This window comes from Argopecten irradians, chromosome 7 (assembly GCF_041381155.1).
Source record: "Argopecten irradians isolate NY chromosome 7, Ai_NY, whole genome shotgun sequence".
NCBI lineage: Eukaryota > Metazoa > Mollusca > Bivalvia > Pectinida > Pectinidae > Argopecten > Argopecten irradians.
The window spans coordinates 19,259,669-19,282,700 of record NC_091140.1 but is presented as its reverse complement, the minus strand read 5'-3'; the positions used below and the strand labels follow the sequence as shown (position 1 = coordinate 19,282,700).

The window sequence follows — 23,032 nt, the reverse complement described above, 5'->3', positions numbered from 1 at the left end:
AAATGAATTTGTCAATCAACGGAGCAACAACAAGTTGATAAAGCATTTAGTACTTTACAAATCCTATGTAAACATACCACGAAATTTTCATTTTTACATGGCAGGCCCTCCAGGATCTTGTAGTCCACCATAAAGAGTCGGTTAGTGTCAAACACCTGTTTCAAGGTCCATCCCTCCAGGAATGGCCGAAGCATGTCTTCTGTGACTGCAAGACTGAAATAAAGGATATGAGGCTTAATTAGTGGATTGTGTATAAAGTTCATATGGCTTGTCTTACATCACTGTTATTTGTAATATAATGTACATGTATAATACTTTGTCATATTTGAGTAACACTATCCTAAACTAATAAAGTATTTTTTTCACACCTACAAGATATTCGCATAGCTCTGCATTAAGGTTTGGTCAATTTTCAATATTGATAATGATACTGTTTATGGCAAAGCTATCTCCAAACTATTCGATTCCCTCCCTCCTCCTCCTTTAACTCCTAACTCCTACTTCACTGCTTCCTCTCTTTTCCTTATTTCTTTTAAGTATATATGTGTTCTTAAAAATAGCGTTGAAAGACCCTTAGAAATTTTAAAACATGTTAGATTTGTGTGAATATGTATTGACGTTATTTCATGTATGCTTTGAAAATCTTTAAAAAAAAAACAACATTTTTCTTAAACTGAAGAAAAAAATCATATGGGAAATAGGTTTTTTACGTGTGTGTTTTTTCCCAATATCTGTTCAAAAAGAGAAAACTGCAATTAGTGTAATGATTAATCAGATTATTGTCGAGACCGACCGACATATTTTCACGTGATTTCGACAGAGCTCGAATGTGAATTCAAACGTTACAATAAAAAAATGCATATACAGATGTGTAGGTAATAAGTCTTGAGGGCGAGTTTGTGAATTCGCGAAGTAACGAAGAGGCGAAATATTGCATTCGTGAAAATGATTGTTTTATAGTATACATAAGTTAGTATTAGGGAACATGTGATGTAATAAAAGCGTCATTACCCTAATTGGAAATTTATACATATTTTATGCTGACACATCACGATACAACGACGATGATGAGGAATTCAGCAGCCCAACAAAACGTGAAACTCGAGGGATACGAACACCATTTATATCAACAATAATGCTAACGTGACCTCATGAACGTCCTACTATAAATTCATGAGAAACATTTTAAATTTTTCATCACACATAATTTCCTTAATGTTACAAAAGGTCATTTTTGTATTAGGAGCTAAGCTCTGGACGTAATTCAAATTGCATTAGCACGTTAATTCACTTAAAGACAATGCAAAATTAATGTAATTTATAAGGATTCAAAGAAAATCATAACGTATCCAATATGAGTGATAATGCGGACCATCACGGAAATTCAACAGAGTAGCAATTTATTGCTAATTTCAATAATGATCAGGCCAATGGTATGGTCAGCCCACTGTAACAACCCCTTTTCAAAGTGATCTCTAACATCTAACCGCTAAATATCTAGTAAGTTACTGAATTTATAGGGGACTGTCACAATATGCGAAAGGAGTACATTGTACCATAACATTATGGTCATAAGACAACCCCTCTTATATTTGTGTCAGTCGTCTGCGACTGAATCCCCTATTTTGTGTAAATTGTGTGGTGACATTAGTCGTATAACTTTTAACCTAAGTGGTTGACTGGTTTTGATGTGATAATTTAAATAATGAATACACAGAGGTGCCGAGTTAATTGTAAATGTATATAATCAATGTGTTAAGTATGAAGGAAAACTAATGAAAAACACGACATTTTGGCAAAACATAAGAAAATACTATTAAGGGACATTGCAAATCTTTTTGACAATTAACTTGTAATGGAATAGATTAATTCCTAAACATCAATTTCGAAAATCGAATAACAGATTACAAAACCGACCATTTAGTGCTTAGGTTAAAACGGTTGTCTGTAGCAATCTGTACCAGGTACAATTGTGAACACCGAACGTAAATCATTCTAAACCAGTTTTGATAGAACATATGTCAAAATATGGGTCATTTTGAACTATAATTAGAAGCTTAGTGTATCTGCTTCATAAACAGCTGTAGAAGCGTTCATATAACAGGTGTTATATACCACAATGAATAAGGTGTACTATTTTCGTTTACATTCTATGCTAAAATAACGACCAATATATCCAAGCAAAAAATGTGGCTCAACTCATACAATTCATCATGATGAACTACATACTGCGCCAACTGCTGTGAGTTTTAATAATCCGGACGGTCTATATAATCACCATATTCTCAATATCCCAGAAAATAGTTAATATATTACCCTGTTTCTGTCTGGTTAAATTTCATGGCTGAGCGTACTTCTACATTTTTGCGCATTAACCCCGTTTCTGTTTCCACTTAAGACATTTAGGGTGAGGTATTTTTATAGCGAATTCCCACTGACTTTTTGTGGTTAGTTAGCCTGAAGCTAATCAAGAACAATCTGATTATATTTTACCAACTTGGCACGGTGCTGTGATCAAAGTGATGATGGTGTATCTATAATATAGGTAGACAGCTCCAGAGCTTAAATTCTTGTTCTGATTGATTTTGTTTGTTTTTATACATGTGATGTATTTACTGAAAAAATACACCAAGCACAGGTTATTTAGTACTAAATTTTAGATGACTGTTTATGATAAATGTTCTATACGATAAGGCAGTCAAAATGCATCACATTAACCTCTTTCATATAGCGTCCGATGTAACTAGGAAACTCAAATCCATACTTTATGTAGGAAACACAAGAAATGATTGAGATATAATTTTGTTAAATATTCGTCTCTCTTCATTGTGGACCTGATCGAGTGTTCAACTGATCACGATTTGTATGTGTTTGAAATCCGGTTGCTCTTTTCATCGATATCCATCAAAATCATAATTTGATATTACATGTATCTCAGAATACAGGCATAGGGATGGAGTGTCATTTTAATGGTGTTGTATCATTCATAGTGTTTCTTTGCCTATTTTGCGATGATCTTGTTAGAGAGTATGATTTCCTCTAAATGCTCAATCCCTATAGAATCGCGAGTAAATCTGTGATACGTTTGTGTTGAAGTCTTCCTGTTCATTATTTTTAACAAGCGAAAGTCTTCACAAGAATACTAATCAAGTACTTATGCCCGTCCCGATTGCAAACTTTTTCATTACTGATCACTTGCTTCTGCATGGTATTACCATTGAATCAGACAAGTTTTATAAAAGTGAAAAGCAGGTGTATCAGATCTTTAAGTAACGGAATGTAAACATGTAAAATAAACAAAACACACATTCAGGGTATGTACTGCAGTTCTGGTTGTTCTCAACATGAAACTAAGACATAAATCCAATACAATCGCAGACCGACATCTTTCACAGTTTAATGTTTAAACGTTACGTCCAAACAGCTGACTCTTCCATTTGTAAGTTTTAAACAAAACGGTATCGCGTTATCTTTCTGGCTATACATGCATTCAGCACAAACTTGAAATCTATTGATATACGGTCGTGATCAACGTTGTTGGAATTGTTTCCTGCATGTACATATGAATAAAGACAATGACATTGATTGATGGATAATCGGTTGAAGTAGCTTGAAGCGATACAGTCTGAACATCATGTCAGCTTTCACTAGTGGATAATAAATCAAAATTATTTTTATCTGTTTATGTAAGTAAGAGAGATGAATTTGTTACTCGGGGATGTAATTATGACGGCTAGTATGATGTTGATTACGAATGTTTCACATCAGACTCGAACAAGAGTTGTTTACGACATGTCAGAATATTGTACATATCATAGACTGTATAATGATATGAAAAGTATAAATAAATATAGAATACTGTACTCTATTTAGCGGGGAATGTTTTTCTCCGCGAATTCGTAACAAATAGGAAATCGCGAAATTTATACAGTACGTTAAGTTTATGGGCTTTTCAAGGCGAAATTTTGATACTGGAGGTTTTAAATTAAATATAAACGTACTCCCTTTTCGAATGATTTCTGGTAATCACATATAAATACTATACATGTAGCAAAGACGCCAACAAATCTTTTAAGAAGAAGCAATATTTAAATAGCTTTAACGATTCGTGAACACATTATGTAGACAACAGGAAGCTACCACGTGGGATGTAAACCGCATTAGGAATACAGAACCCTCAAATGAGAAGGACAAATACAACTTTTTATTAAACAAACAAGGTACTGTTTGACAAAGCGAAACTTCGAGTAGTTTGTCAACTCTCGGGTCACGAAGATAGCAGCAATACGAGGTCAAATCCCGATATCATGGGAAATATTCCTCCACTAGAGTTATTTTGGGGTTCAAGTGTATCCTGGAGTGTATGACAACACAAATACAAATACTAATCAAGTTTGGTAGACACATTACATTTAAATGATACAATTAAGAACACGTGGCCATCGCATAATTTCATATTAATAAAAAATACTTTTCGTGGGCCAGATGAATTGTCTGATTACACTAGGGTTGTACATTTTGTTCATGATAGTTTCAAAGGAGAATCCATCAAATCTAGTCAAATTTAAATCAATAGAAGCATATCATTCTTTATGGGATTGTCAGTTTTATGTCTGTTTACATGCATGGCGAATGTCAGGTAGTATATGGGATGTAGTTGGTTACTGGGAAGAACAATAATGATTAGGATGACGTTTGTGTAAGTTTATTTGTGTGCATGGTTGTACACAAGAAAAGATGAAAGTGTGCAAATGTGTGTTTATGTATTGTAATTTTTTTAAATTTTTTTTTTAAATCTATTAATGTTTGATTTTTTATCACCTCTAATGCCAATAATGTGACCGGGTGGGGTATGTTGTTTGGTGTCTTCGGCGGCATGCTTCAGTGTTATAGCACTATAAAAATGGTAACAGTTCCACTATACAAGATGACACAACACAAATATACCGCAGTCTCCCCAAACACGCAACTCGCACAACATACACGCAACACACCGCATATATGGGAGGCCGTCCTTACATGACCATAGCTGTTAATGGGACGTTAATTAATCAAACAAACAAACAAACAATATCTAACGCAATCGATACCTTATATGACTACAGAAACGAATGGGCCTACAGCGTTGACATTTGCGAAATTGATCAGACACAACAATATTTCAAAATCATCTTGCAACCTTTCACAATTTAGTTACGTTAGGAAGATGAAGCCCCCATTCAGATATATGAAGCCAATATCTTCAACACTATTGATAACAAAATTTAGGATAACGAATAAAAAACCCTGGTTAAAGCATTCATGCATCTCTTAACTCTAATACTCAGCCACAATGTCTGTATCAATAAAACCACATGTTTCATCTAAAACAATTAACAGTAATAAAAACATTCAAATAATTGCAAAAGATATTTTTGCTGGGATATGAGTAAAAGAAATATGTGATTTTCGTCGAAGTCTGTATTTAAAACAACGGTCATTTTGTGACAGCCTGGGTATTTATTTAGAATGGTAGCTACGGTATCAAAGTTTTATCAGGCTTGTCTGGACTTTACATAAGACATCTTACACACCATTTCGGTTACACCCACACCTGAGGCATGTCAATTATATGACTTAATTAACACATAGACTTTAGGTAGAGATAAGCACTTTATCCCTGCGTCTAGGTTCAGCAGCTATACCATGTAGGCGATCATGGTGATGTCAATAATTATCTAATGACATGTGAAAAAAAGGAAACATTTTACAGGAAATAAAATAGATACGAGAGGGGGAGTTCTAGAATTACGAATAAATTGGATTAAATAATACGTAATAAATTGAAAGGAATCATTTTACAGGAAATTAGATGGATACTAGAGATCAAGTTCTAGAATAACGAATAAAATAGAAGTATAGATTCAATGTACAATCGTTTCCTGACTACTGCGTAATAAATCAAAACCTCTAAATTGTTGCAAGTACACAACTGTGTAGCTACCAATGACATCATCGTCGGTTACCCAACATACGGTCTTGTGACCCAGGGTATAAACTGAGTGTAGTGGAGTTAAGACACTGGGTGCCGATGACACAGGCAATTAAACATTGCTAGACGCTCCTCACCATGCTCCAATCCCTGTACACGTTTTAATCAACGCTGAAATTGCTTCCATTTTTCTATGAATCATGTGATAGATTTCTAAGCTACTTTGCTCGGGAGATTGTTCTTTCATTTACACGTCGACCAAAGTAACAAGTCATCAGAGAGAAGATATGGTATTAGGTGTCAAAGAACAAGTTGTGGAGTATCTGACTTACTTGTCTGGAATTTTGGTGCACAATTGGATAACGGAATGGTTCATGTTGGCAGTCCTCTGGAGGCCGAAAAATATGTCATTGCTCCACCTGGTAGTACTCTGCAAAGAGACGAAATCTAAATTACAATACGTGTGATATCATCGGCTGTATCTGTTGATGGCAAACATTTTACCGATTTTAAATGTTAAACATATTGCTTGTCGGTACTTTTGAAATATATAATTTAGAGAAAAAATACAAGTTATAGGATAGAATAGGTTGTATAACGCTTTACTTGTGTTTTCAATGTTAAAATCTAAAGTATTAGTAGCATTAAGACTCGAGCAATAAAATCGTATTAACATTAATTTCAGATATTATACGTAGACCATATTTTTGTATAGGTAAAGTTTATAAATATAACTTCAAATTTTCAAAGTTTGTCATAGATGTAAAGAACTTGAATGTTATTAGATTATGACCAGCGCTTTAATTTTACATAGCCCAGTGAACATCAGGTGTGCATGAGAAGGAATTCCTAAATATCTGTACCTGTGTCTGTATAGGACTTAAGTTACTTAAATTACAACCAAAACACACATAAAGCTGTATTTTAGTTTAGCATATAGGGTATCTTCTGTTTTTACCAATTACAATAATATATCAATATTGTTGCCTTCTTTGCTTTCATTCACCACAAAAATCCGATACTCCGATGAATAATAAAACCTCTTAATATGATTTATGCTTTTATGCTTATTCCGTTTAAATATGAGTTTTGGGAAAATCCTGAAGTTATTACTTTATTAAAATACAAGGGTCTTTAACTAATGTATTTGCTGCGAATCGTCTTTTTGAGCTGTAAAACCTGGCATTGATTTATGTTTATATGGTACTGAACACAGCTGAGATTAAAAAAAGGGGTGTAATGTTTACTCTATGTTTTGTGTCATAAATGGTATTAATACATTAATAACGTGTTTTATTACATATCCAATGGTTCCCTGATGTAGCTATTGTAGCTGCCACTATTTTATATGATTTGTCGTCCACGAAATAGCATTACGTATTCATTGCAGCATAGACAAATACGAGAACACAGAAACAGAGTCCTCAAATATCTAGGTCAGTGACAGATGCAGTATTACCTTGCAATCATTACAAAATATGTTCCTACCTTGTTCTACTTTTATGTAAACTCATATAAAGCTTATGACAGGGTCAACCGGGAAAATATAAAAACGTATTGTATATGAGGCTGTACATGTGATTTCTTTTAAATGTGTTCGGGGTCATAAAGTGGGACACTATGGAAACAAGATTCGTGTATCCAATAATATGCAAAGGGCAATTTTGTAGCATGAAACATTCCTTGTCTAAAAAGATTCGTGCTGTATTGTCACTAATATATACCACTGTACCGATGAATCTACTATTATTACAAGCTAGTGAACTAGCAACAAAAATCACTTTATAAGATCACAAATTTAGACCATGACAATCACTTTATGTAATACGAGGAATCACCTATACGAATGGTACAGTGAATATAACTCTCGGTGGTCTATATCTGATTATGCTGCTCGGAGTCAACATACAATATTTTACTTACTAAAAGTCACACAATGCTTTTTGAATCAATTATAAACTGACTATCCATGAATAAAATGTTCTTAATCTGTATGTTCCGTAAAGATGATATTTCAAGGCTATGAATGGTACGAAGTTATCATGTTATACATTACAAATGACGGAATGCTGAAAAAACTGTTTCAGTTAATTTATAGGTGAGTGGCAATGTTAAAAGTCTGGGGACTTGTGATGAGGCAATTTTGCACGCTCCAAAGTACAAACGAGGGTTAAGATATGGAACGCTTCACAAATTTGCGTGTCTTTTAAAGAATTTCGCCATTTAAAATATCATTAACTATACAACTGCCTTAAACTTACCGTCGGCTCCTTAAGGATCTCTGACGTGTATACATTCTTCAGGTGTGACAGACTCTCCCAAGTACCGCTGACTAAGCTGATAATCTTACTCTGGGCGATCATTTTGATTTTCCTCGTTGCAATATTCCACTAAAAATAAAAGAATGTTAAATTATACAAGGTACAACCTCACAAATGTTATTGAAAGCGACACATTCTATGGATTACATATATACACATTGTATATATCAAATCTGAAGTCGTTGCATTTTTGCTATTGCCTTTCCCTTAATTTTCCTGACACTTTTCTTCCGTATTCCTCGGGGAAGATTGCATGGGTGTGGTGTTTTGATGGTTGATTTAATTCATTGAAAAACAAGTGCTTGGAATTGTATATCGAATTTATAGAATCAGATTTGAGTCAAGCCTTCTCTAACTAGACAGGTGTTATACAACCTGACCAGATGTCTACACTAAAACCTTTTGTTTATAAATGTCCTACATATACTGGGTAAAATGGCGGGACTTCAGCAAGTCTACAGTTCGATAACAAGCCTACAAAATATCATGATTTATCTTTTCGTTATCTCATGCAGCAGTACATACAAGTACAAAATTTCGAGGAAACATACTAGATATATTGATATTTATGGTAAGGTTTATTATTTATCTTATAGTTTGTATGTTTGCTGTGTGTAATCTGAATCAATCTACCCCCAGTCAACCCACATGCTGGATATCATACATGCGATTAATTCAATGTAACAACCTGTCCCAGTCATGCAAGCTTGTGATGTAAACGCATTCATCAAACTACATGATATTTACTTATACAATATAAAACGCTACCCAATACTTGTATAACCGAAAAAATCTCAAACGAAAACTGTAGGTGTAGCCATCAGACATGCGGTGATGTAGAAAAAGATTTATGCGTGTCTAGAATACGCCATCAGTTACATAATCCTATCACTACCGAGCCATCAGCTATATAGTTAACTAGCTTTAATCCTCCCATGCCACCCACTGTCAAGAGGGATAGGTGTGAATTCAAGATTAAAGTGGATTTTGTACTTTTTCAATGCTTTTAAGCAGACTTGTGGTGTGGGATGTTATATCATGATTTTATTGATTCTCTGCGTCAATCAAAAAAGTTATCGCAATAAATATGATGACAGATATGAAGAAAGTGTACACTTTTGCAATGAGATATTTTAAATAATTTTGATGTTCATGTCAAACAATGGCTAGTTTGTATTTTTGTTATATTATCTCCAGATTAATAGTAATAAGGTATGCTTATATATCGGTTTTGTTTTTTTATTTCTGGATTTTTTTTACCACAGAAAATGGTGTTCGTGTTGCGGAAATATGTGAGTACGTGTGAGGGAGGGAAAGGGTGTTAAGGTGGTTGACTAGTAATTGGGAGGAGGGATTGTAATTATGTGTAAGATGCTGACTTGGATACCAAGTCATATCTATCATGTATATACCAAGTGTTGGGTATACATATATATATATATATATACACAGACACTGCAACATCTAAAATAGATGTACATGCCATATTTAATGATTAAGCCCCGATAACACTTTATTTTCTGATACACCTGTCGGCTGAGCTGAACCAGCACTGTAACCGTCACTCAATCACTCCATTCAACATCTGTATGATTTCATGCATGCAGATTTAATGGCGGTGATGATTAGTTTATTCAACATTCTGTAAAATGCGTGCATCAATAAATATTTTTGTGTTATGTGGTTTTTCACAACTTAATGTAAATGCATTCAGTTGGAAAATCTTATACGACTACAAATTATATGCATTTATACCTTCCGTCTAATAAAACTTCATATTTAGCCACTTTCATCTTAAAAACTAAAGCGTAAAATCACACAAATTGCCAACTCATAGAAATGCATATTTCTGGTTATATGAGAGAGTTAGAACCATTGTACCATAATAATTACCATGTTTCGACATTATCCTTAAAGCACAGTTAATGCACATGTTGTCTTATCAAGCATGTAATATAGAACTACAGGATTCACAATTCAATCCTAAACTCATTGGGCACACATCCGCTGTTGTCCAATTCATCAACAAATATTAATTTCTGAAAGCACCTTAGCGCAAATTCAGAAATTCAATCAATTTTTTGCTTAATTTTTGATATTGCATTGGCTCCATCGTGATATCAACGAAACTTCATTCAAATGTTTTCAACTTATGGTACAGGGCTTGTGGATGTCCCCTGTACATGTATTATAAATGCAATTGAGGAATGACGTTTATCAAGAGGCATTTTCCATAAACAAGGTTGCTACGAAGTATTAGTAATTGGATTACCTCTCACCAGTCAAAGAATTAGATAATTTAATTCATGACAGACTACAGTAGATATTGCAGGGATATGTACCGTGATACATGGTCTATGTGCATGCAGTACAGCCGGTAGTTTGAATACCAGATGCGGGGCAATTGCAAGGTATTGACCGCTAGACGATTAGTTATTTTCCTGATTCTCCGGCTTCTGTCTACCATCTAACCAAACACGTCCTTAAATTACCATGAATGTTAAAAGGACGCTAAGCTAATCAAAACAAAACTTGTTTCATTACTTAAAAAATAAGTCGTTTCGGTACTTGCAGAAGTATTTTGGTACGTCAGAGATATGAAGGCATTACTTTTGTTTGTTTGTTTGTTTGTTTGTTTGATTAGATTAACGTCCTATTAACAGCCAGGGCATGTAAGAACAGGCATTACAATACGTATGCATACCGTCACTTATCATAAATCATAACATTACATAATATTATATAGAAACACTAGTTATTACTTACCTTATAATCAAAGGAAAACTGTTCATCGTCTGGAATTTGTTTAACCTGAAATCATAAAAAGTTTGGTTAACAATGATCAATAAGATGTAGATAAATTAACAAAGGCAAGGTACAATGAAAGATGTTCCTGTACAATGTTACTCTACGTGTTTGTGAACACTAATGTTAGTTATTCGCCTGTAGACAGTTCCACTTCCACTACTAATTTGATCAAAACGTTACTGAGTTCTCATTTGCACTCATTTTGCAGTCTAGCACATGTTGTAAGTATTGTTCTCACGCATTGTGCGGTATGTGAGACAAATTGCACACATAGTTGGAAAACAAGCAAGCATAATAAGTATGTAATTGTTTTTGGATAAAAATTTCGGTCAACAATTATGTAAAAATTGTCTACGCGTTTTTACAGATAGAAATAAACAAGAGCGAAATCTCGTATAATACATAGTTTTAGCCGATGGTAACAAGGACCATAAGACAATACTTCAGCACTTGATATTGGAACCAATTTATAAGTAATATGGCTTATATAATCATGTAACGGGGAAAAGACTTGTAAAGGTAAAGCGTGATGTATAATACTTTAAACATTGCCTTTTTCAATAAAATTATTTGATGGTAACATGTAATAAGGTTGATGGGGTGGATATTACACGAGTCACATCAGTTTGCATCTGGCCATTCAGAAAATTTGCGCAAGGAAGCACAGATTTCGTAGATATCGGTAAGTTTAAGTTAAAGATGCTCCACCGCTGACAAATGGTGGTTTTTTTCACTATCAAAAACAGCAGCAGACGATTTAGTATTTTTCTTCAGTTACAAAAGTTACTTATTTTACACCATTACCACCATTGAAAAGTTTGAGCTTCTAATTTTACTACAAGTTAAAAATATAAAAAAAAATAATTGATTGCATCCCGAAAAAATCCGTGCCACTACATCGTATATGGAATGAAGTACTGATTGCGCATGCACCAAAGGCAAAATAAATCATTTTAAATTATTTTTTTGTGTTAATTAGACTATTATAATATACACTATTAAACACCAATTATTGTTCAAATGAGGAATATCATTTATGCTCTGTCGGCGGTGGAGCATCTGTAAAGTGCATATTCCTAAGTAAATAACGCAAACTAAATCAGAATTGTTTAAGACATAGAATCTTTAAACGCAAATGTTTGGTATTCAAAAGCAAATACAGGTAGTGCTAAAGCATTGAAAGCTTCGACAATACGCGTGTTCTTCTCCATTTCATGTAAAAGCACATAAAAATATTTGTCGGAATGTGTGTACGGATGTAGCTAGATCAAATAACCGGATTTAAAACAAAAAACTTATAGTCGGAGCCCTTCCTCAGTGATTGCAGACATCAAATGTATGTAGGTTGTTTAGTTAAATAAAAGGATGTATTTTCTTATTTACACCAATTTCAATTGCTGACATCAACGGCTAGAAACATAATTTGAAACAGACGACAATTCCCAAAGTCATAACAAACAAGTATATAGGGAAAATAACAAATGGAAATTTTGAAGGAAAAAATGTAGATATCCACAATAGATTTGAGAATAGCGTTAAGAATATTTTTGTTTCCATTATCAAATACACCATTTCCATCCCTCTCCCCAAGGTCTCACGTTTCTCTTTCAAGTCAACCATGATATTTGATCTATATGATTGCTGAAGAATGAATCATTTCATCTTGTTTTCGCAGATATTATTTTCTTTTGATATGTCTATGGACAAAATGAATTAGTCTGTTATATAATGATAAACAAAACCGCGGATTGGAAAAAAGAAACAATCTGAATTCTCTAGATAACTTCATGTCATCTTACATTAATAAACAACATTATAACAAATAGTTTTTTGTATGAAAAAGGTAAACATTGAGTGATCTCTTTCATAATAGATATTTACTGTTGCATTACATGTCGTCTGCGTAATCACCATTTCAAGATTAATTTGTACACTGAATTACGACACACATGTGGAATTGTTGGCTTTCTCCGGGGTAAAGTGGGACATCATTTATTGCATTAATTAAGTTGTTCCTGGAGTAAACGTGATCAGTTAGCACGTCTGTTGCTACAGAGCTCTTTAGCAACGTTTGTTGTACAGGACGAGAATACAATACAGGTCTGTTATAACAGTCGATTCAAGCATTATGAAATTAACATAGCAGCACTAATACAGTGATTAATTTGTACAAATACGCTAATGCTATAAAATAATGACAAATACAAGGCAATGAAGCGAAGATAATGGAGATGTCAATCAAATAGTTGCTTTTGTTTGTGTAAATACATTTCGCTGTAAAGTAGATTTCCATGAAGTTAAATGTCAACGAATAAAGTCTAAGTGAAATAAGTTGTATGCCTTATTGATGTCAGAAATTCATTTCGATGTAAAGTTTGTTTATTGTTTGGTTTATGAACGTCCTATCAACAGCCATGGTCATGTAAGGGCGGCCTCCCATGTATGTGGAGTGTAGCGTGTATGAAGTGCGAGGTGCGTGTTTTGGGAGACTGCAATATGTTCGTGTTGTGTCTTCTTGTATAGTGGAACTGTTTCCCTTTTTATAGTGCTATATCACTGAAGCATGTCACCCTTGACAACACACCCGCCCGGTCACATTATACTGACAAAGGGCGAACTAGTCATTCTTCTCTTTTAAGCTGAGCACCTATTAGCAGCCGAGCAGAAACTATCACTTTTATAGACTTTGGTGTGTCTCGGCCAGGGGACAGAACCCACAGCCTACCTCACAGGGGCGAGCGCTCCACAAAAAGCCTACTACTTTATCATTAACATATTCAGGTTATATATTTTATATATTGTATCATTCTTGATAACTGAATACTTTAGTAAAGCATAGTCTGCCAAAATCATAATGGAGGTTATAACAAACGACAAATTTTCGCGAAAAGAATCGTATTATGAGTTGAAAGACTAAACTGCATTAATTGACATTGAAGAGCATAAACCAATACACATTATAGGATGAAACCTTAAAGGACTAATGTTTCCGGTGACAAATACTAAGACAATAGGGATGATACTTGACAGATAACGGTGATGACCTCACGAAAGGTCACCATTAAGTAGATCATATCCCAGCCAGGATAAAGTATTAAAGAGAGGCAATCTCTCCCAGGGTTCATTGTGGTAAAATAAGGGGGGGGGGGGTCTACAAAGTGTGGCGAGGTCACGAGGAAAGTGGTAGTAATACATTATTGGGGAATGGTGGAGTGGAATGGTGGTGGTGATTGAGTTGGGAGGGGAGGAGTGGGGCTTGGCAGGGCGGGTAGTGGTGTTACTATTGTACAGTCAATCATTCCCTCATACCTTTATCTACCAAACCGGATACGTGTAGTATGTACAATGTACTAAGGAGGTTTCAAACCCTAGCTCATTCTGGCTATGACATTTCATGTAGTTGTCATTTATTATGCGATGTATCATCATCATCAAAAAGGGATCGTCGTGCGTGAACGTTTGACATCTGACTGATAATACCTTCACTAGTAGGTAAGTGTTTACAGGTAAATCAAAATCCTTGAACGTGTATCTACACCATTGCAAGGTTAAAAATGGTTTATGTTCTAAAGCATATGGCGAAAGGGGATTGAGATTATTAATAAACGGTAGCTGTTCATGGATTACAAACAGATTGCAGTAGTACCCTGTGACCTTAAGATATTTATAAGTACTTTTTCAGTTCATGTAAACCAGGTAACCTACGGTACTATATAGGTAAAAACTTTAAATTATAGGTATATGACATAGAGTGAAACGTGAATATTTCAACGGTTAAAGAATCTAAAACGGAAAACACGGATACATGTAAGAAAATCAGTGGCGAATATCAAAAGCATCCATGGACTCTATATCTAGATCTGCCAACATGACTACCTGAGCGGGCATTCCCTTGGCCTTGACCCCTATGCAATAGAGTTCCTTTTTGTCTGAAAGTTCCATCGTTCTTTGATCTTTGTTGTCATCATATTGGGGTAATGACGTATCGAAATGCGTGATGACGTAATGGTACCCCGGTTTTATCCACCGGTACACTGGGAACACAAACATCTTTTTGGTGGATTTACTCTCCACCATGATTCTATCCACGTACCACGCGTCTCCTATCCCGCTACTGTCTCTCCAAAACTCCACCTTAGACACAGAATCAAAATGTTTGAGGTTTTTGACCGAAAACGTGTCCATACTTCCACTTTCAAAGTCATTCCGGAACCAGTTATCCAGAGGATACTCTTTGGATTTCCCGCCATTTTGGTCGTACAGTACTATCGTCACGTTGGCATCCGTTCCTGCACCCTTCCGGTCCCCAGTTCGGACATACACGTAAAAGTCCGTGACGTCTCCAGACCCTAAGCAGTTCCCCATGACTGCTAAACGTAACACCACACTACCAAACTACACACCTGTAGATACACACCTGTATACGCGGCTTATACATACAAAGATATCTTATCCAATGTCCCATAAACTGCAGACGACACTACACGAAATGAATCGCCAACTGAAGCACAGTATACGTACTGTCGATCGACTTCACATGTCTTCTGCTGATCCTTACACTATCAATACGGCAGAAATCCGGTCTACCCGGAACCCTCAAAATCGATATGAAAAACACACATACCCGACTGCCTTACAAGTACGTGTACCTGAGGCTATTTTTAACTCTGATGATCAAAAAACTATAATGCCCGCACTTAAACACAGCTAACCTCCGACACTAGACAAGGATCAGCGAGTAAGTACCGTAGAATGTTTGACGTACTTCTCAACTTCATCCCGTCTAGGATTAAATATGAGCTCTATATAGCTATCTCCCCCTCCCCCGGGATAGACATATTCGATTATCACTGATTCCACTGAATACAACGTCTAGGCTTCATATCCGGAATTTATCTCAATTTCCTTGCACGGATTTCCAATCTGCAGTAATATCGTTTGGGGTTAGGATACAAGAAATTGTCGGAATGTGTTTGAAACGCTAGAACAAGCAAATGTCATTAATAATGCTTCATCAAATGCGGAGTAAATCTCTACTGAAAAGTTAAACGACCGTAATCTCGTCTGTTCCGAGTTGACGCAGCCCCACAGGTACAGGGGAACAATGCTACAGTCATAAATCTATAATACGTGTAAACGACTTTTCACATATCCCCATCTTTTAGATTTAGGTATTTCACATTGCGATATTGATAAAGATTGGACGGTCGAGATCCTCTTCATCGGACTTAAAACAATAATGTCAATTGTGAAATGAAAGATAAAAGAGACGTTACTTGAACCTGTGCCTTATGTCTGATCTAATGATTATACACAGGAGTTGCTGGCTATTCCAATGCTTAACACAAGCTGTTTTAAAAACGTTCACATTTCGTGTTATACGACAATATCATTGGACAACCTGTTCTATATTTCTTCAATTCTCTTTTACAAACCTCTTTCATTCACATATCTTATCTTAATAAATGCTTTATTCTACTTCCCTGCCTGTTTGATTTATTGTCCGAAATTTACAATAACTGACTATCTCTGAATTATCACTCTGGATATTAACCTTTTAAATCTCCCACACATCCGGACATTCCCATTCCGTGCGTTTATGAATGGTAATCCCCGTTTCTATTTCAACAGGAAACCTTACCCTGATCCTTCCATTTTAACACTGAATCAACAAATAATATCATATTCCACGTATTAGTAGTATATGTTATGAGAAAATGTTTTATAATCACTATAGATCGCTAGAAGAGTATTTATCAACAACTGCTGAAATAAGTACATGTAGTTTGTCTTCGCTGACAAACAACTAGCTTTTTTAATGATATCAGATGGCCAAAATCAAATCCGAAAAGCATGTGAATTTTCTCGGATGTTTGCGGGTATCCGTCACGGTTCAGTTGAAACACTTGGCTAACGCTGTTTTAATCATTCTATAAATAGGAGGACTTAAAGAAGTGACTATCGACATTTAACCCCTGTCGATGTTCCGACCAATGAACTTTACAGATCAGTGCACAGATGAAACCTACTCTGGATCTGACTAAACCGTCTTATTCGTAAACGTAAATAGGCACAGAGTTAAGGTTTTATGAAGAACCGGGACAGTAGTCATAAAGTATAAAATATGTAATTTATAAATATGATATTGACAAAAGTATGATACCAAACATCATGGTTTCATGGATTGATTAAGGTGAAATTCTATTCATATATCTATTAGCTATAAAATGTTAGAACGTGTTTTATGTGTGTGCTGGCTAAATAACATGACTTGAGTCTACCTCTGACACTTTTGGAGTACATCTGTTAGACATATAGTGATCGTGCTACTAAAAGTCAATATCACAAATACTCAGTTAGAGATCTGCAAATGAAAAGAGGTAAAAATATCTCTTAACATATAAACTAAGCAACATAGTGAAGAATATTGAATACACTCCATCCCTGAATGTGGTTTAAATAACGCTCGATCCATAGAAAAAAACCAACACGCGATACCGAAAAGAACATGGAGCAATCAGTCTTGAAATCATAGTCCAAAGTTCCCAAACCCATTTCTGAAAACTTCCATTCTCTCATTGCCATCAACCTGGAAAGACCTACTGATATATGTGTTTTGGAATGATCGACCTAGCTGATCATTACGTTGAATATATGAGTTTATAATATGATGTCATATCCATACTAAATTTCTGTTTGTTAAAATAGTTCTGCCATGGTAATGGAAATGGCGCAACATATTGCAACCTCACTGGTATGCTTTGACGGGCTACCATCCAAATTTACATAACCTTGTCGAAAGATCTCGTGTCGTTAAGTCTTTGTTCTTTGTATTATAAAAGAGAACAGTAATTAAAACCAAACGGTGCCGACAAAATCTGATATCTTACCTGTGTATTCGATTAATATTTAGGATCACTTGTTCATTGGTGGTCTCTAAGCAAATACTTTCATGAAATAGCATGATTTTCATCAACACGTGACGGTGTTATTTCCGAGACAGAGTATATGTAATAGCAAGACAAATCATCATTAATACTAACATATGGCAAAATTATTATTAAGAAAGAGCATAATTGATTCAAAGACGAAGCATAATTATTATCAAGTCAGATCATAATTGATTCAAAAACGTAGCATAGTTGTTATCAAGACAGGGCATAATTACCGCAACTATTCCAGATAAAACCTTGACATTTAACTGGTAGACAAGTCGTCTTTCCTCCAATTCTATTTTCCGCTGGGTCCGATGGAGGTCGAATTGAGGCAGTGACGTATCAAGATGGCGGATTTTGTGATGATAGTTGGGACGAATCCACCGAAACATAGGAAAGACGAAGCTAGAGTTTGTGGCGTCACTAAACACCTCCACCGTGTCCACATACCAACTACTACCAAAACCACACTTGTCCCTCCAAATTTCGAGAGTGTCCAAAGTCGGCAAGGGAATGTCTTGTACGGAGAATCTGTCTGTGTGTCCGCGCTCAAAGTCATCTTTCAACACGTGGAACAGCCAGTGTTTCTTTGTCCGACGCCCGTCATCACTGTGGAATATCACGTTGACATTAGCGTCCGTTCCCGCGCCTCTGCGATCTCCGGTTTTCACTATCACTTTGTATTTTGAAGTAGCAGGCATGACCAGATTCCGTACAATTCACTTCGTGCCAGAATTACAGATTTTATTAATACAGTCCTACTACTCCTTAAAACTGTGAATACTCATTAATTATGGCCGATGGTCCTTGTCACATCGTTTCCGGAAATTGAACTCAGGCGCCCTGATATAATCGTACTGTTTCCTTCCTTATTGTGTAGGGAAAGTACTTTTCAGCGGCAATCCGTATTATCGTGAAACTTAGATGTTCGTATACGTCTACAGCATGTGAATGCACACGACCAAATATATATAGCCTTTTAACCCTAATTTCAGTCATCAATACTTTTTAGAAATAACAATCAAATGATTTTCGCTGTCGTTCCAGTTCTAAAGAAGCAACCTATGTCTCATAATAGAGAAAATCAAATACCCAATCTACTCCAACATGACTTCTCTCATAGTAAATCTGTCTGTAATCGAATGTTGGATTTCTATAATAAATCAGATTATGTCAATAAAACAGAAGTTTGTCATCACGCGACAGATATAAGCTCGCTCACGTGACAATTAAATGAATCTGACACGACGTGGTTTTTTATATTGAATTTTCAAAAATACATGTTTTAACTGATATGAGATATAATGTAATATCACGTGTTCCATGTTCCTTATACATCAGTTACATTTAATATATATATATATATATCTGTATATAGTCTCATTTCGAAAACATTTACATTAGATTCGTAATTGAAATCGTGTAAAGACGTACAGCTGTTCATTTTAATCGTGCATTCTTCATGCCAAAAATCGATACAAGTTGATGAATTAATGATAAAAAAATATTTGTTTTTTTCATAACATTAATGACTGGATGAGTAGAACCTCTATATATAGTCTACACTGTGACCAATAGGGAGAAGCTATAAAGGTGTATAGGCAAATCAAACTACAAATGTACATTGTATATAGATATACAATACCACACTGCTCACGTAACCTTTATCAAAATGCTATTAATGTATTTATAAGCATGACAATTTGTGCATAGAAATTTTCGCTGTTTTTTCCTGTGTTTGCTATGAAATCAGTAATTTAAAAACAACCAATTTTTATACATCATTGTTATCATTGTTCAATCATCCAACCACGATCATTTCTATTCACAAAATCTTGAAAGCTTCAATCCTCGAACGAAATTACCCTTCAAGAAATATCCACACACGTGTTTCATGTTATACAGCATGATAACATAATGTGATCGAGCGGGGTGTGTTGTTCGATGTCTTTGGCACATGTTATATGATAAAGTGTTTCACTATTACTAGAACACACAATACGAACATATATACTGCAATTCCCCCAAAGGACGCAAGTAGCACGCAGCACACTCACCACCTCGCATACAGAGGAAACCTATAGAAAAGACGTAAAACAAAATCGATCAACTAACCATCGGCTTTTGTCTCTATCATAAAGATACAAGGACATATCTATATATGTAATACTGGCACAGTATTGCATTTAGAGAGGTGTCCGTATATCTTTAGAGCCAAAAGCCTGTGAATAAACCAACGTTACCTGCGCTGTCATCCCGGGGACCTTGACCTGCGTCTGATATATGACACGTTTGTCCTCAAGTTCCATGGCCCTCTGGTCCTTATTGTCGTCTTCTTGTGGAAGACACGTATCAAGATGTCGAATACGGTACCGGAAGTGAGGTTTTATCCACCGGAAGAATGGAAATACGAATGTTTCTTGTGTTGATTCACATTGAACTTCTATTACATCAAGAAACCAATCATCCAGAATGCCCTTTTCATCCCTCCACAGCTCCAGGACGTCAACTGACGCCAATCGACGTGCAGATACCGGGAATTCATCACGTTGTCCACACTCAAAATCGTTGATGAAAATATTATCAAGCCATATTTCCTCGGTACTTTGTCCATCGTTGCTATGGAAAATGACGGCGATATTGGCATCCGTTCCCGCGAATTTCTTATCCCCCGTCTGCACGAAAACTCTGTAGTCCGACTTCTCTGACATCTTACTACTGGTCAGAAGATGCTACTTCCGGTGAAACTTTTAATGAAAAATGCGTATCGTTAAGGATCGTTAAAGATCCTTAAGTACCATAGATAAGGTTTAACTTGAGTAGCGGATTATGCGTCCTTTAAGGTCTCCAATGTATAGATATATAACAAATCAGCGAGCGTTCGAATCTATTTCCTGTAAATCTATTGTTTCTGACACAGCAAGAGAAAACAAACAAAAAATCCGTTATGATTCTATTAATACACCTGATGAATCCATCCTTGTAATCATGGCAATATGACCAATTACAAGAGAGGAAATTTAAGCATCCATGCGTTGTTCGATATTCAGAGTTGATGGAAATCCACAGAGTAAAGGCAATAGTGACCTGGTCCAATATTTAGCCAACAAAATGGCATGTGTCGTAAAATTAGAACACATATAATAGTGGTTGGAATTCCTCAGTCAGCAGGGACTGACGTGTTCCCGTCTGGACAAATTTATCCCATCGATCGGTATCCGGGGACAATCGCAACAGTGGCGTATGGATCAGGTAGTTATATAGCTACAGCACACATCCGGTGGCGCTGACCAAACCGAAACTGAAACCCCATGTTTATCATCATCCTCGAGCGCGGCACCTGCTTGACTGGAATATTGCGCGTAAAAATACGTGTTTGATTATGATGCGCGTGCCAGTGGGGTGATAATTGAACATGTGACTTAAAGGTTTTCCGCTGGATCCACTCCCAATAGACCAATGTAACGATAGGTTCATAGTAAATACATCTGCTTATCAAAGATGAAGGCAATTATATCTAGCATGTGGCTCATTCCGACATACACGTTAGTTCCGTCATCACAAAACTTAGCGTTTTATAATTTCAAAAAGAATCAGACAACTGAAAATTTGAATGATAATATGTATTGCGTTAACGTTGATTTTGGTATAGACTTGTTCCTCTGCGAAACCATGGAATTCGGTTATTTCCAAAGTCAGTTCCTTTCAAAGCAAACTCCATATTTGCGAAAATGCTTCTAGAATTCTTCTACAGATGAGATGAATAGTTTTCAATACATGATAGTTTCACTCAATAGAAAAAACCCTCCGAAACAGATCCGTTTTCCAGAGAAAGTATGAAATGGATGACCACGCTGTTACGAACTCGCTATTACATGTACCTAAAGCCTATAAGTACTGACATTGAACCTGTCTATACATATATCTTGTATAACATGTCTGAGTTACATCTATATAGACACGTCTCGCCACGAGTGACGAGTTACCACTATGTCGGCATTTTCGTAGTGAACCTAACGCCAGTGCAATTATGCACGTACATATGCACCTGTCTGTGTGGTTAGTGTATACACTTCACTGTACAAACAGGATATAGTTACCTGTCTGAAAACACGTAACGTATGGCCCTGTTTACATCAGTGGGTTAACGGTCAGATCCTAAACTTAAGGAAGTAGCTGATTGGGATTGGGCTGATGGGTTGACTTTCCGAGTGTTCCAAAGTAATTGTGACTTCGACGATGAGGCTCCCGAGGGGTGCCCATCGATAGAGGATATGTGAGGCCAATAAATTTTACAGAGACATCGCTCGTGGGACCAAGAGGCTCCTGACGGATACAGACAGTTCCGAAAGCTTTTAAGAGCAATGGACATTGGCAACAATAGAGAATCCGTATCTATAACTTCAGAGGTCATATGGCCACATGAGGGTTATACAGCGCCACCAATAGAGGATTTGTGTGGTTCCTGGGGGTTACAGTGCCACCGATAGAGGTTTTGTGACTCCTGAGGGTTACAGCGCCACCAATAGAGGGTTCTTGGGGGCTCCTGAGGGTTACAGTGTCACCGATATAGGATTTGTGTGGTTCCTGAGGGTTACAGTGTCACCGATATAGGATTTGTGTGGTTCCTGAGGGTTACAGTGTCACCGATATAGGATTTGTGTGGTTCCTGAGGGTTACAGTGCCACCTATAGAGGATTTGTGTGGTTCCTGAGGGTTACAGTGTCACCAATAGAGGGTTCTTGTGGGCTCCTGAGGGTTACAGTGTCACCGATATAGGATTTGTGTGGTTCCTGAGGGTTACAGTGTCACCGATATAGGATTTGTGTGGTTCCTGAGGGTTACAGTGTCACCGATATAGGATTTGTGTGGTTCCTGAGGGTTACAGTGTCACCGATATAGGATTTGTGTGGTTCCTGAGGGTTACAGTGTCACCGATATAGGATTTGTGTGGTTCCTGAGGGTTACAGTGTCACCGATATAGGATTTGTGTGGTT

General features: G+C 36.2%; 1 protein-coding gene across 5 annotated transcripts in view; it reads right to left on the bottom strand.

The window, feature by feature from the left end:
• LOC138327778 (allene oxide synthase-lipoxygenase protein-like) overlaps positions 1-23,032 on the bottom strand; it is a 64,140-nt gene that overhangs the window by 9,245 nt on the left and 31,863 nt on the right. For 2 of the 5 annotated variants that reach the window (XM_069274150.1, XM_069274152.1), the window contains exons 2-5: positions 11,059-11,103; positions 8,233-8,361; positions 6,304-6,401; positions 78-213 (exon numbers count right to left, since the gene is read on the bottom strand). In XM_069274150.1, the coding sequence (XP_069130251.1) occupies positions 78-213; positions 6,304-6,401; positions 8,233-8,361; positions 11,059-11,103 (408 nt within the window). Of the gene's footprint in view, positions 1-77; positions 214-6,303; positions 6,402-8,232; positions 8,362-11,058; positions 11,104-14,976; positions 15,611-18,268; positions 18,849-20,278; positions 22,014-23,032 lie in introns of those variants that run through there. The other 3 variants (XM_069274153.1, XM_069274154.1, XM_069274151.1) reach the window with 3 other exon arrangements.